At 59.6% G+C, this 14,046-nt stretch overlaps 3 protein-coding genes across 7 annotated transcripts; all 3 read right to left on the bottom strand.

The window, feature by feature from the left end:
• Positions 1–668: 668 nt before the first annotated feature.
• On the bottom strand, positions 669–8,046 carry LOC144073004 (thrombospondin-3b-like). 4 transcript variants are annotated; one of them, XM_077598488.1, is made up of 23 exons: positions 7,559–8,046; positions 6,599–6,793; positions 6,197–6,453; positions 5,797–5,896; positions 5,702–5,728; positions 5,530–5,612; positions 5,087–5,138; positions 4,855–5,003; positions 4,646–4,783; positions 4,499–4,573; positions 4,058–4,210; positions 3,847–3,957; positions 3,658–3,765; positions 3,011–3,170; positions 2,821–2,939; positions 2,699–2,751; positions 2,217–2,398; positions 1,958–2,136; positions 1,843–1,891; positions 1,581–1,777; positions 1,297–1,469; positions 1,070–1,209; positions 669–1,005 (listed from the first exon to the last, which is right to left on the bottom strand). In XM_077598488.1, exons 1-23 carry the CDS (start codon positions 7,638–7,640, stop codon positions 944–946), a joined length of 2,844 nt encoding a protein of 947 aa, XP_077454614.1. In that variant the 5' UTR covers positions 7,641–8,046; the 3' UTR covers positions 669–943. The 4 variants fall into 4 exon arrangements, with proteins under 4 accessions (XP_077454614.1, XP_077454612.1, XP_077454613.1 ...); XM_077598486.1 differs by having other exon boundaries at positions 3,658–3,957; XM_077598487.1 differs by having other exon boundaries at positions 2,699–2,939.
• A 123-nt stretch (positions 8,047–8,169) lies between these two features.
• LOC144073015 (metaxin-1-like) lies at positions 8,170–11,493 on the bottom strand. The gene is made up of 8 exons (XM_077598510.1): positions 11,328–11,493; positions 10,823–10,892; positions 10,609–10,688; positions 9,252–9,344; positions 8,965–9,147; positions 8,749–8,825; positions 8,534–8,679; positions 8,170–8,461 (listed from the first exon to the last, which is right to left on the bottom strand). The coding sequence occupies exons 1-8, from the start codon at positions 11,406–11,408 to the stop codon at positions 8,256–8,258; spliced, it is 936 nt and encodes a 311-aa protein (XP_077454636.1). The 5' UTR covers positions 11,409–11,493; the 3' UTR covers positions 8,170–8,255.
• A 128-nt stretch (positions 11,494–11,621) lies between these two features.
• On the bottom strand, positions 11,622–14,044 carry LOC144073018 (uncharacterized). Of its 2 annotated transcripts, XM_077598516.1 has the most exons (6): positions 13,879–14,044; positions 13,296–13,496; positions 13,102–13,200; positions 12,357–12,413; positions 12,113–12,289; positions 11,622–11,980 (listed from the first exon to the last, which is right to left on the bottom strand). In XM_077598516.1, exons 2-6 carry the CDS (start codon positions 13,479–13,481, stop codon positions 11,870–11,872), a joined length of 630 nt encoding a protein of 209 aa, XP_077454642.1. In that variant the 5' UTR covers positions 13,482–13,496; positions 13,879–14,044; the 3' UTR covers positions 11,622–11,869. The 2 variants fall into 2 exon arrangements, with proteins under 2 accessions (XP_077454642.1, XP_077454641.1); XM_077598515.1 differs by lacking the exon at positions 13,879–14,044 and having other exon boundaries at positions 13,296–13,841.
• Positions 14,045–14,046: the final 2 nt, after the last annotated feature.

Raw genomic sequence — 14,046 nt, 5'->3', positions numbered from 1 at the left:
GCTGCTCTTTTATCCTATCAATGTCGCATTTGGAGGGGCGAACAAAGTGGCGTTAGCAACGAGCCGAACGTAAACATTCGATTATATACACTCCCTCAATGCCAAGCCCTCCAAAAGTTTGGAACAATGTAATATAGGTATGTATACGCATATAGGCACGGGGAGTTGTTTTGGATCGCCGTCTGCTGGTTGGATGTGGAACTGTACATTTTTAGCCCAAAACGGTTGATGGATACAAATGTGGGATTTCCTCGTTTTTTGGGTGGGATTTTGGGCTCACTTCCTGTTGATTTTAGGGCCGTTCAGGTCACTCCCTGTGGAATTTGGAATCATGTTTTCCCATTGAAACCCAATGGAGCAGGTGGAAAGGGAAAATGTTTTGCCACGGCCATTTTTTTTTGGGGGGGGGGGATCCTGGGCTTGCAAGAAGACGGACGACCTGGGCTTCTTTTTGCCGGTCAGTGCCAACGAGCGCTCGCGAGCTTGGCTCAGATTCGCCCCGACGCTCCGCGCCCTCGACACGTTTCCTCAAGCCGAATCGCAGGTGAGCTCTCCGTCACGTGGCTTGCAGACTCACCTTCCCCTAGCCGACCTGTCTTCGCTTTAGTGACTTGGCCCCACGGCCCTCGTCATATGGCACCGCTGCTAACATTAAATAGCGTGCGTCATGTTGTACTTTTTTTTATTCTTCTGTCTGTTCTTCCTTTCTCACCTGGGGTCAGGGTCAGATTGGGCCCTGGCCCCTGGCCCCCCTTGCTTGCCCAAAGACTTTTCCGTCCACTGCTTTTTTTTCTGAATAAACAAGACAATATTAACAAGTTGGATAGTCTTGTGTGGCATCTTTCAGTTTGCCATTCTGTGTCCAAGGACGGGCTTTAGGAAAAAGGATGGCCAAGGAGTTGCTGGGGGTGGTCCCTCCGGCCGCTCCGCCTCCTGCCCGCGCTCACACTTGGACGTGCATCACCACCTTCTGGCCTTGCGTGAGGAAGTCTTCGGGAAGCGTGTCTGAAAGCGGCGAGGCGGCGTGAGTGGAGCGCTCAGGTTAACGGTGGGCGAGGCGCGTGCTTACCGTTGCAGCGGTAGCGCAGATTGGACCAGATGATGTTTTCCTGGGAGAAGCAGAGGACGCCCAGCCGGCCCCCCTTCAAGGTGCCGTCCGTCACCGGGCCCGAGTCGGCCACCTCCCGGGAGCCCTCGAACAGACGGATCCTGCGGCGGAGCGCGTGGCGTCAGCGCGCCTCTTTGCTCGGCGGGCGGGGGTGAACGGGCGAACGGGCGAGCGAGCCGGCGACCGACCGGATGTATCCGGCCTGCGGGCGGTGGCTGATCTGCCAGCGGTACGAGGTCTTGTCCTTCCAGCCCACGTTTCTGGGGTCTTCCCACAGTAGCCTGGCCTCGCCCTCCGTGTCGCCCGTGTGCCACAGCGCGTTCCTCAAATACTCGCCCGGACCCGTGCGCGACTTCACCACCTGAGCGCCGGCCGGCCCAGGGAGGGAGGAGGCGCGGCAGAGTAGTCACGAGAGCGGCGAAGGCGGCGACGCGGCGCCGGAAAAGGGAAAGAAGCACGAAGCCGGGCCGACCTTCAGGTGCAAGGCGGGGCTGGCGGTGGCGCTGAACGGCCGCGTCTGCCAGTAGACTTGCGCCGTTTGTTTCCACATGACGGTGTAGAAACTGGACGAGTCCTGGTAGGAGAAGACCAAGCCGGCGTAGTCGTCGTCCGTCACCGTGTTCACGTGGAAGGTTCCCTCAAAGTCCACGCCGTTGAAAGCGGTGTAGCCTGCGCCCAAGGGACGACCATGAGCCGTCCGTCCCCACTGGGGCGTCCCGCCCCGGACCACCTACCTACAGCGAGGCCCGGGTCGCTGTTGGCGGTCTGGACGATCTCCATCCCCTGCGGACCAAAGGTAGGACGGTGAGCCGCGACCGGGAAGAGCGGCACGGCGTGGCGTCTGCCCACCTGGTTGAGGACCACCCAGTCGGGGTCGATCTGGGCGTCGCCCTCGGGGTCCAAAACCACCGTCTGGTAGGACCGGAAGTCGGTCAGCGTCACCTCGGCGCTCTCGGGGCACGCGTCCGCCTCGTCCAAGACGGCGTCGGCGTCAAAGTCCCGCTCGCATGCGTCGCCCACGCCGTTCACTTGGGACAGTTGGAGCGCGTCGGTGCGCGTCAGCGCGTGCGGCCGGCGTTGGGCGGCGGAGATTCGGCCGTTCTCTTACGGTCCAGGTCCCACTGGTGGGGATTGGCCACCAGTCTGCAGTTGTCGCCGACGTCGGGCACGCCGTCCTCGTCGTCGTCCGGGTCGCAGTCGTCCCCGAGGCCGTCGTTGTCCGAGTCCAGCTGAGAAGCGTTGGGGACCTGGGGGCAGTTGTCGCGGTCGTCCTGGTGGCCGTCGCCGTCCCTGAAAGGCAAGCGCGCCGCCGCCGTCACGTCGGGAAAAGCCGCCGCCGACCCGTCACGTCTCCACTCAAAGGGCGCGGCCAAATTCGGAGCAGAGTAAACCAACGTGACCCCAGCCAGAAATGGCCCCCAAAGCAGTCGCGCTTGACCCCGTGTCAACGGTAGGTCAAGTGGAAAAGTCCCACTGATTGGGAAACTCAAGAAAAGGGGAGCCCCTCCCCTAAAGGCCCCCCCCGAACAGGAAGTCAGCCGCAAATGGACAGAAGGCGGACAAAGCGGCAAACCACGCAAGAGTTCGTACGTGTCGTGGTTGGTGTCGCAGATGTCTCCCACCAAGTCGTCGTCGATGTCGGTCTGGAAAAGAAAAACGGGGCCTGAGTGGACGCGGCGCGGCGACGAAGGAATCGAAGCGCGAGCCCTCACTTGCGTGGGGTTGCTGAGTTCGGGACAAGTGTCGCAGGCGTCCCCGACGCCGTCGCGATCTCGGTCCGTCTGCATGGGGTTGGGCACCTTGGGACAATTGTCCAGCACGTTGGGAATGCCTGGCGGGGTCGCTCGGGGTCAGTGTCCGTCGGGGAGGTGGTCGTCGGGACGGAATGGGCTCGGCAGCTACCGTCTCCGTCGATGTCCAGGTCGCAGGCGTCTCCTCGCCCGTTCCCGTCCGTGTCGCTCTGCTCGCCATTGGGTACGTTGGGGCAGTTGTCGCAGGCGTCGCCGAAGGAGTCGTTGTCCGAGTTCTGCTGGTCCTTGTTGGGAACCAGGCGGCAGTTGTCCTGTCGCCGTGGAGAACTCGTCAGCCCCGCCCGCATTCGCCAAACGGCCGTACGTGCGCCATCGACGGCGCCATCGGCTCGTAACATTGGCTTGAGAAGGACTCTGGGTTAAGGTGACCCCGACCCTGTATTCGCCGTTACCTGTAACAAAAAAACAAACAAACAGAAAACGTTTTAAATGCCGAAAGTTGAGTAAAGCCATTGTCAGTGGATGACGTTGGTAAGGGAGGCGCGCGGCGGCTATTTTAGCCAAGCGAGCGGCTGCGTACCCTGGCGTGGCGTGGCACGGCCGCCTTCCTTCAAATCAACAATCTTAGAGTGGCTTTCGCAAAAAAGAAAATCTTCTTGAAGTACGTTGTACACGTAGTCTACTACTCGATGTTTCATTTTAGCGCCAATACCGCAACTCATTTAGCAACATGAGGTGTCCGCTTCATGTTGCTAAATGAGTTGCTCTCGCATATACATTCAGAATTTGTTTTAGGACCTCCACGTTCTTGATGCCGTCTCCGTCGGCGTCGTCGTCGCACTGGTCGCCGAGGCCGTCTCCGTCGGCGTCGTCCTGACCCGAGTTGGGGGTCCGCACGCAGTTGTCCTGGGGGACGAAGGAGGCCTCGTTCGTTCGGATGGACGGAGGGACGGACGGACGGACGGAGACCAAGAGGAGAAACTGTACCTGTCTGCAGTGCTTGTTGTTGTCCAGACAGGGAAGCTGGCGGTCGGGGTAACCGTCCAGGTCGCTGTCCACGCTGCACGTGTTGCCGTTCCCCGCCCAGCCCACCTTGCACTGCGCACGCCGGCGTCAAGGCGGGGCCGGGAGGGACGCGGCTCCGGTCCGAACCCATCCGGTCCGGTCCGGTCCGCCACGGCCCGGCCGACTCGCTCACCGTGCAGATGGGAAGGCCGCTCCTCTCCATCTCGCAGTCTGCGTGCGCGTCGCAGGGGTCGAAGGTCAAGGTGGCGCAGGAGCGGCGGGGGAGGCAGCCCAGGCTCTGGTCGCCATGGTAACCGGCTTTGCAGGCGCCGCAGTGGAAGGATCCCTGACGAGCGCAAAAAGGCCCAAAGAGGCTACTCGCCTTTGCCTTTTTTTTTTCCTTCTCCGTTCCAGACTAGGCGTACCACGTTGGCATGTATCGAGGAGCGCTAAGAAATGGCCCGCCCGCGTACTTCCCCGGGTCGGGCTGGCCGATCACCCTACACGTGCCGCCGCAATGGGGAGCGCGAGGGAGCAATTGCGTCCAATCACGTGGCGGAGCAACCGTACCGGTTATGGGCGGGGCGGAAAAAAAAAGCCTGCGTGCGAGTTGGGCGCCGCCACGGAATCTCACCGGCGTGTTGACGCAGACCGAGTTTTGGACGCACGCGTTGGCAAGCTCCGTGCACTCGTCCACGTCCACGCACTCCTAGAAAAGAAAAAAAAGCGCAGCGTCGGCGTCCATTTTAGCGCTTGCCGCTGGCTCGCTCACCCGGGTGACCTGCTTGCGCGTCTGGGCGTAGTGCAGGCCGGTCCCGGCCAGGGGCGCCCCCCGCAGGCCGGCCGGGCAGGGGTCGCATCGGAAGCCGCCCGGGGTGTTGACGCAGGCCGACGGCAGGAAGCACGGTCGCGCCTGGCACTGCGGAGAGGCGGGCGTTTTCAACGGGGGTTCCCGCGGAAAGCGGCGAACGGCGGGGCGGCGCTTCCCACCTCGTCCACGTCGTCGCAGCGCGTCCCGTTGCCCAGGGTGCCGGGGGGGCAGGGCCCGCAGGTGAATCCCGGAAACTGCGGGCTCTCGGCGCAGGCCACGCCCGGGTGGCAGGGGTTGGGCCAGCAGCCCAAGCGCGGCTCCTGGAAACCTAGGAGGCGGGCGGGCGGGCGGGCGGGCGTCAAGGCCCCGACGGGCGTGCGCTCGCTCGCTCGCTCGCCAGCGGACTCTCACCGCACGCTTGACACTCGGAAATGGCGTTCCTCAGCAGAGACATCTCCTTCACCTGCAGGTGCAGACACAGGTTGGCACTTTTCCCCACGCGTTCTAGCCACCCGCTCAATAGACGTCCAATCCCTTTGGACCGGAAAGATCCGGCGGTCACGGGTGGATTTCAACGTGCACGGATCGGGTGCGATGCCGAGGTCGACCCTAGCGAGACGGCCACGCTTTTTGGCGAACAAACGGCACAGGTGCGACGGCGCGCCGCATCGTCGCACATGTGCCGAGCGGTCGCGGCGACGCGTGGGGGCCGTTTCCGGAAAGCGGGACTTTTGCCGTCAACGTCGCTCATCGCCGTGTTATTTCAACATTTAATATCAGCCGTCGTCGACGGCGACGGGCGTCCGGTCCGTCGGTCTCGGGGCGTCTGCCGCCGCGGAGGCCGTGTCCCTCACCTGCTCCTTGACGTCTTGTCGCAGTTCTCCCAGCATCTGATTGAAGAGGACCATCTGACCGATCAGCGCTTTGGTGTGCTCGGCTAGCCCAAAGTAAAAAGTGGCCGGTCAGATGGACGGCCGTTCGGATGGCGACCGATCAGACGGACGGCCGCTCGGACGGCGCCCTCACCCAAGACGGTGTGCAGCTCGCCACTCGCTGCGAACAGAGAGGCGGGCAGGGGTGACTTGACCCGCCGAAGAAGTGGGGCAGGGTGGGGCGCTCACCTAAATTGTGGGTGGAGTCCCGTGGAAAGGCACAGTCCACCAGGGCACCGGCTTGAGCCAGGGTGCCCCCGAAGGCCACCCGCAGGGACTCCACGGCGCCCTAAAGAGAAAAACTTTTCATCTGGGCCAGCGTTTTTTTGCAAATTGACAACACTTGTAAAAACCATCTGATCGGCACAAATTGAATTCAATTCAATATTGGGAATCTCTCCAAATATCTTTCTGGTCTTTCCCGCGGAAATAACCCCAAAACGACACAAAATCACCAGGTTATCAGCTGGAAAGTGACCCAAATAAACGGGAAGCCACTCTGGACAACAAGTGACGGACGGCTCAATGTGCCAATGGAGAGAAATCAACAAGAAGTAGCCGGAAAAGACGGGAAGTGAGCGCAACCTACCTGCGCGCGTGCGTAGGCCTTCTGTCCGTGTCGGATCTCCAGGGCGTCGGGCTCGGCGGGGAGAGGCGGCGGGCGCGGCGCCCCCTCGGCCGCGTCGACCGAGCGGCAGTCGGCGTACAGCTCCGCCCTCATGCCGCGGCCCCGGAAGTCGCCCAGACGCAAGAGCAGCGAGTGGCGGCGCCCGTCCAGCACGTCGGCGTTGGCCAACTGGACCGTGTCCGTCTTACCGTCGGACGGGCGCCAGAAGCGGAGCGACACTGCCGGGCGGAGGGCACAAAGAGGAAGCGCTCGGCCAAAGGGCAACGCCGGGGGCGCCCTGCGGACGCCAACGAAAAGGAGGGCGCCCCGGAAAGGGGCAAAGCCGGGAGACGGACCGGGAGGGAGACGGACGGATGGCCTCACCTTTGTTGACCTTGGCCACCACGGCCACCTCCAGGTACTTCTTGTTGTCGCGCTTCCCGTAGACGCCCAGCAGGAGGCCGCCCGTCTTGGGCGGCAGGCGGATGGCGGCCGCCACGTACACCTCGTCCGCCGCGCTCCAGTCGGCCCAAAAGCGGCCGGCCCGCGCCCGGTCCGGAAGACTCAGCAGGTCCAGGACTGAGGACGGACGGACAGAAGGACCGCCTCCATTTTTTTTTCCACTCAACTATACCCTTGTGACATTTGTAGGCTCCACGAATCCGTGTTGGAGTGTGGAGGACAGGGGTCAGGTCGGGTCAGGCCAGGAGGTCAGGTCAGCAAATGTGGTCCTCCCATCTGTCATCCAGTCCGTTTCCCACGGCTCCCTCGAGCCGTGGGCAAGCTCTCCGGAGAGCCCCATAACGAGGCCGCCCGCTTCTTGGATTGGGGTGTGTCGGAGGTGGAAAACTAGACTAGACCGGACGCCCTCCGGGACGGCTTTAGTGGAGATGTTTCGGCCGGAGTTGAGGACGCGCCATGGAGCGCTGTGGAATAACGCGCCGAGCCCCGTGGCTTCTGCTTGGAGGTTCCAAAAGTCTCCTTGGGTAAAAGGCTCTCTGGCTGGAGACATGACTGCCCCCGGTTGGTATGCCCCATTGTCGTCTGCTCTTTTTTGCGGGAACAGTTGGTATGCCCCGTTAATGCTCGAGAATGAAAAAGCTTTTCCCGTTCGTCTTGATGCCACCGCTCACACTCTTCATTTTTGTTTTTGTTTTTTAAGGGGTCGTAGGATTTGAGGGCAGCGCAAATGGAGCATACCAAGTGTTCCTATAGGTGAGCGGGGGTCACCTACCTAGAACTTCACGTGGTCCTACGTCAAAGTTGCCGTGTACTCCATGTCAAATGAGAAAAGTCCCGATAGTGTGTGTTTGTGTGTGCGTGCGTGCGTGCGTGCGTAGTTACCTCGCTGTTCCGGAAGTTGCTGCGCCGATCCGACCGCCAAAAGCCAAATGATGGACAGCAGCACCAAACTTGTCATCTTCATCTTCTCAAGCGGTGTCTGACAAGAAGCGGGCTGACAGGGCAAAAACAGGCGGGGCCTTCCAATGTGCGCGCGCGAGCGTGACCACGTGCCGCCGCCGAGAAAACACACGCGAGCCGGGTTACCGGGGCCCGTGACGTCACCTGGCTCGAAAAGGCTCGTCACCACGTCCTCTTGCTCACTTGCTCACAAGCAAATCAAAGTTGAGAGCAGGGAGAGGGGAAGGGGTGCCGGGGCCGTGTTTATTTGCGGTTGCCGTGGCCACGGCGCCACGGGGCGGTATTTTTCGGGGGGAACCTCTCCCACAACGGCTCGTTAAGGCAAAGCGCATTCCTGAGCGTGGACGTCACGCGTGCAGCTGGAGTCCAGAGACCAGAGGCCAGACCCGCAAACCCAGGGCCCCTGACTCGGCCGGCTCTATTGCATTGCATTGTTGGCTTTTCTCCGGGTACTCCGTTTGCCTTTCACCTACCGTTGCTTGTTATGCCGCGACGTGAACGGAAAAGGAATCAAAACATGCAAAGTGCGTGTGTGCGGCCTGATTTTTTTGGGTTTTAATGAGGAGATTGGATTAGAAAAATGAAGACGAGAGGAAACGCGGACTCGAAAGGGCCCACTTCAGTTTTCGTTGTCGTCGTCCTCGTGGTCGCGGTGGCGCTGTGGCTCCGGGGTCCCCCCGTGGCGGACCGACAGCATGCCGGTGAGCGCGGCGTAGGACAACATGGCGGCCAGCGCGGCCAGGGCCGACAGGATCTGCTTGCCTCGCCGCTCGGGGGCCAGCTCGCCGGCCTCGGCGGGACGGATGTCTCCGGCCCCGCCGTTTTCTGCCGACAACGAACGTAAGCCCGGACGGTGGGTGGGTCGGTCGGCGAGCGAGTGAGCGAGCGACGGCTTACGGGGAAAGTAGAGGAGCAGAATGTTGGAGCAGAAGGCGTGAAGGTTTTCCAAAGACTTGAGGTGGCGCTGCAGCTTGCCGCCGGGCAGCTTGCACTTGAGGATGGGCGCCAGCCAGCCGAACACCACGGCGTCCAGCGACGAGGGCCTGCGCCGAGGCCAGAGGTCAGCCGAGGCCAAAGGTCGGCCACGGCCGCCTCCTCGCACCGGCACTCACGAGTCGCCAAAGAAGAACTTTTGTCTGCCCAGTCGTTGGGCCAGCAGGTCCATGCAGTCCATCGCCTCGCCGTACAACTGAAAGGCGCAATGGTCAATTGGGTGGGATCGGATGCTAATGAGGAAGCGACCACGGGCGCCGCAAAAGGATCGGGCGGGCGGGCGGGCGGGGCCACCGGGCTCAGAGAGAAAGCCCTTGACGCCGGCTTTGGCCCACCTCCTTCTCCAGCTCTTCGGACGCCTCCAGGTGGGCGTCCCCCCGCAGCAGGCGCAGTTTGTCCAGCTGGCGTCGCCGCATGCGGCCCGGCAGGAAGAGGCCGAGCGGGAAACCGCTGTGCTCGGCGTACCAGCGCCGGGTCACCTCCACGAAGTTCTTGGGCTCCACCCACTCAGCGTAAATCTGCCGGCGGCGGCGGCGGCGGCAGCAGCAGCGTGCGGGAAGAGCACCAAGAGCATTAGCCCGCGTGGGCCGCGCCCGTCGTCCCGGGCGGACGGCACCCCCACCGCGGCCGGCGTCAGCTTCTGTTGCACCAGGGCCACGAAGGCCAGGCTGTCGGCGGCCTCGTCGGCCGACAGGTCAAAGTCCGCGTTGTACTTCTGCACAAAAAAGACCACTCGGTTTCATTCGATGCCCGAGCGGGAAAGGCGCTTTTTGTGGCTTGGGAGCGGCCATCTTGGTAGGGGCCGCTCACGTTGACGATGCAATCGGGTCAAAACTAGTTGATTTGTAAAATATGTTTTTTGTTTTGTTTTTTAAATGATGAATGTCAACTATTTAGATGCCGTGAACAGCGCTTAGACGTCCCATCCAATCGACGCGGGAGGGATGACGGCGAATGAACCCGTTCTCCTTATCTCAAGGTGGTGCGCGTAGCTGGCGGCCATCTTGGGTCAGATGACCGGACTCCCGAGAGTAGTTTGCGCGCTTTGGGTACGCTCGTTCGTAGTAGTAGCGGTCGTCGCTCACGTGGACATCACGTTAACGCCCCTCACGAGTGGTCTCGCTCGAATGGAGGACCGACGAGTCGACTGACGTCCGAGCGAGCGAGCGAGAGAGCGGGTTAATGCCTTCCAGCTGCCGGCCGAGGGAAGGAGGGAGAGAGGGAGGGCTAGCTAGCGACGTGCTTTGGGGGAGGAAAATGTGGGTCACAAGATGGAAGCATGTGGCGGGCGCAGGAAAATCTTAGCAAGCGTCTGTCTGCCTGGCTGGCTTGCTGGCTGACGCCTCGCTTTGTCAATGCCTCGCACGCCGCTGAACTCATTAGCCCACACAAATAAGTTGGCCCCCCCCCACGTCCAATCCCTTTGAACAGGGACCGGACGTCTATCGCCGCTGGCCATGACGCCCAACTCGGTAAACTCGTGAGAGTCACTTGCTGTTTATTTTAGGCCAGATTTATTTACAGGGCATTTTTCCTATTGATTTGGGGTCACTTCCTGTTGATTTTGGCTCATTTTTTGGGTGCCTTCTTATTGATTTGGGTTGAATTCCAGGCAACCTCATTTTGGTGGGTACATTTTTCTTTTGGTCAAATTGTGCAGCCTTCCCGTATATTTCCAGTCACGACCAGTTACTTTTGGGGCATTCTAGATATCTTAGACTTCAGATAAGTTTTTTTTCCTTTTTTTATCATAGTATTGAGTATGAGGGCGCTACAAAAGGTTCAAGTTCCCTTTATCCCTTGTTTGAAGACAATGAATGCCCGTGCGATGCTCATTTTTGGTTTTCATGGAGCCAGTCGAAACATACTACTACGTACATGGGGCTCAACGGTGGCTCCAACTTTCAGGAATTTTGGTGCCAATGACGATCGGTATGCGTGGCGCTATTTGAGGAAGGCTCGTTCGGCCTGTGGCTTGCCTGCTTTCGGAGGTGGATGATGATGTCGGAAGGTCGACACAGAGCCTCCTTGTCGGCGGTCCTCATGGCCGGGAGGGAACCTGACGGCCAAGGGGAGAGGTGAGGAGGAAGAGGAGGAGGAGGAGAAGGGGGAGGAGGAGGAGGAGGCGGAGGAGGAGGAGGCGGAGGAGGAGGAGGCGCCCCCTGCCGGCACAGTCGCGAGAAAGCAACTCACCTCCCGGAGATCTCCACGGGTTGCACACCTTGTGAACTTTGAGAGGAGCGCCAGAAAACTGCGCGTACGCCTGCCCGGACAGACAGACGAAAGAAAGCACGCCACACATTGACGCAATGTACCACAAACATTTCCGCGGAGCAAGCTGATTTACATCAGCTGTCACTCAGGGTGGTGGACGAACCACGGTTATTCTGTAAACAACCTGTCCTGACGTTAAACATACATAACCTAGTCAAATTAACAGTTACCACACTCAAATTCAGAGGAAAGACAAGATTTTTCTTTTTTTGGGCTAGCATGTTATTCAATTAAAAAAAAACGTTGTCAAAAGAGAAGATATAATAGTAGATTAGCGTGAAGTTCCTTTCTGTGACGCACAATAATGACGTCAGGGCTACTCGTTTGGCGCTCGCTATCGTTATTCCGTTTGAGCACAAGTTAAACTAAACTAAGATAGCGCCGCCAAAAAAAGCTAGACGAGGAGGAAGAAAAAGTGACCGACCAGAAGCATCAAACAGTCGCTGTTGACGGACGGCAGGCCCCAGTCTCCTTCCCACACGAACAGCTCATCGGGCGTCGCCATCTTGCTCGGCTCGCCGCCGGAAGTGCGAAGTGGAGTGGCCGACAAAATAAAACGTCGTCGAACAGCCGGCGGCGGACACGACGCTACTCCGCAGATTTGGGTCGGAGTCGGTCGCCTTCTTCAAGAACTCTTTCAATCAATCCCGTTGACGACGATAGCCGTCCGATCATGCTTGTGACCGAGTTGGTCGGACGGACGGACTCAGGCTGCCCGCAAGGTTTTGGTACACTTTATTACAACCATTTCACCTCCCTGCGTCCAATGCAAATTTCATGCAAATATGGTGCCAAATGATATGATTTTCCACCATGTGTATACATATATATATTTTTAAAAAGAGCTGATTATCTCGCTAGATGGGCAAATCCAATGGCATCCCGCCGTCACAATGGGATACTTTGGCGACGAGTAGACTCTGGCGTAATTCCGGCCGGCGGCGGAGGGCGGGGGACATCTGGCCGTCACGGGATTGTTTTGATGGCCCTGCTGGCCAAGATGCTGGTCGCCACGGAGACGCCGGCCTGCAGGACCAGCAGAACCAGGAAAAGACCGCGTAGGCCTTCCACCACCACCTGAGAAGACGCGGACAAGTATTGCATCCGTGACGCCAGTACAACACGGCTGCCGACACCCGGCTGCCGTCGGCCCGACCCCACCGACGACGGCTCCCCCAAAAATGAGCGGAGCGGAGCCGGCAAACTCACGTTCAACGGCCGCAGATCGCGGAGGCAGTCGTACCACGCTTCCCGGTAGTCTTCTCTCAACAGCGGCCCGCAGACGCTCACGGCCGGACTAACGGCGGCCAGCAGCCAGACCAGGTAGGCCGCGCCCACCAGGCTGACGGGGACGGCGGCGGCGTTGAACCACAGGCACGCCCGCATCTGCGCAAAGGGCTTTAGGCCACGCCCAGCGGCGCGGCGCGCGGGGCCAGGGTCAAAGGGGACTCACCCGCATCGTGTCCATCCGCCTCTCGGCTGCCAGCGCCAACCCGCCGGACGCCAACAACTGGACACAGAAGGCAGGAAATGGGCTACTCCGGGCACATTCTCGAGAGAGAGTGGAGAGCGGAGAGCATGTGCTGCTCAAAGACGCCACCGGGGGGTGGCTAAATTCAACGTGAACTAACGAGGCGGCGATTATCACATAGACGTGTGGCTAGGTGCGTAACGCGCATCGTTAGCCAATCCGGATGGCCATTTTGTGCCAGTGACGGAAGAATGAAGGGTGGGTGAGCGCAGCTGGTGGCCATCTTGCGTTAGGCTCTGGCGCCACATTACAGTAATCCCTCGAATACGGCGGTTCATGTAGACTGGACATAAAGGAAAAATGGCGAAATAGGGTCACCCCTATTCTAACTTTTTTCTTTTCTTCAGTGCCGAGCGAGTCCTAGGAGCAAGAGTGCCTTCCGCATACGAGTTTCAGCGGGGATTTTCACATTTTTAGGAACTTCAAATGTTTTCATTTGTTTAAATAACAGCAGAAAAAAAGAAGGGAAGATGCGATCATCGAGGGATTATTGAATGTGTTCACACTCCCGCCCGGATGCAGATGAGGTTGTTTTAGTGCCGTCAACCGCTGGGTTTTGGACCGGCTGCAAAAGAGCGGGCCAGAGAAGTCCACTGTTTGAAGACAGCGACCGCTCGGTTGGACTTGTGGCATTTAGCTCTCTCTCTCTCTCTCTAAGCGGACTTACGCAGACACCGGCGCAGAAGGCCAAGTGGGGCGCCAGGTAGGGGGAAATGCCCGTCAGGCCGAAGAGGACGCACAGCAAAGCCACGACCACCTGGACCGCCTAAAAGGGTACGTCAGTCCGTCAGTCGAGGTCGGGCGGTTGCGGGGCGTTTGCGGGGCGTTTGCGGGGCGGCCCGTCCGCTCTCGGGTACTCACCCCGAGGCCCGAGAGCTCCCCTCGCCGACGGACGGGGCTCTTCTCGGCGTCCTCGGCCTCCGGCGCCTGGCCGGGGGGCTCCATCTCGCCGTGCTTGGGCGGCGGGACGGAGTTCCCGTCTCGGGGGATGACCTGCGTGACGACCAGCATGCCGCCGACGCTGGTGACGGAGGAAGACGCCGCCATGGAACGAACTCCTGGCTGAAAACAAAAGTGCCAGCCGCTCATCCTTTTTTTCCACAATAATCCCAACAGATGCTTTGATAAATGTTTACGTTAACTCGGTTTGAAGGGAAATGGCCGAATCACTTGTTCAGACACACACACACACACAATCGCAACTTCCGTTTCTCCCAATATCGTTCAGCCCTAGTGGAGATGTAAACAAAGTTGTTCTATTGTCAACAAATGTCGATCGCAGCGAAACAAGCAGACGAAAGGGGCTCTTTTTCGGAAGCAACTCCGGTTCTCTTTCACCAACAATCTCAAATCAAAGCCATTGTTTTCCCCAAAAGTGAGACGCCATCCGTCCACGCCCACGCGGGCAAGCGGGAAGTTGCCAAAACAAGGCCCTCGAACTCACCTTCTTTTCGACGGACGGACGGACGGACGGAAGTTTCAAGTCACCCTTCAAAGTGAGCCCGCGGACAGAATTCCAAGCGAATGTCGATGTTTGCGAGGTGCTTGAGCCAACTTGCTAGTTAGCGTTTGTCGCGTTTAGGGTTAGGGTTCGAAAAACACCACGGGGGCG

Source organism: Stigmatopora argus, chromosome 4, assembly GCF_051989625.1.
Source record: "Stigmatopora argus isolate UIUO_Sarg chromosome 4, RoL_Sarg_1.0, whole genome shotgun sequence".
Taxonomy (NCBI): Eukaryota; Metazoa; Chordata; class Actinopteri; order Syngnathiformes; family Syngnathidae; genus Stigmatopora; species Stigmatopora argus.
This window is presented reverse-complemented; position numbering and strand designations above follow the sequence as displayed.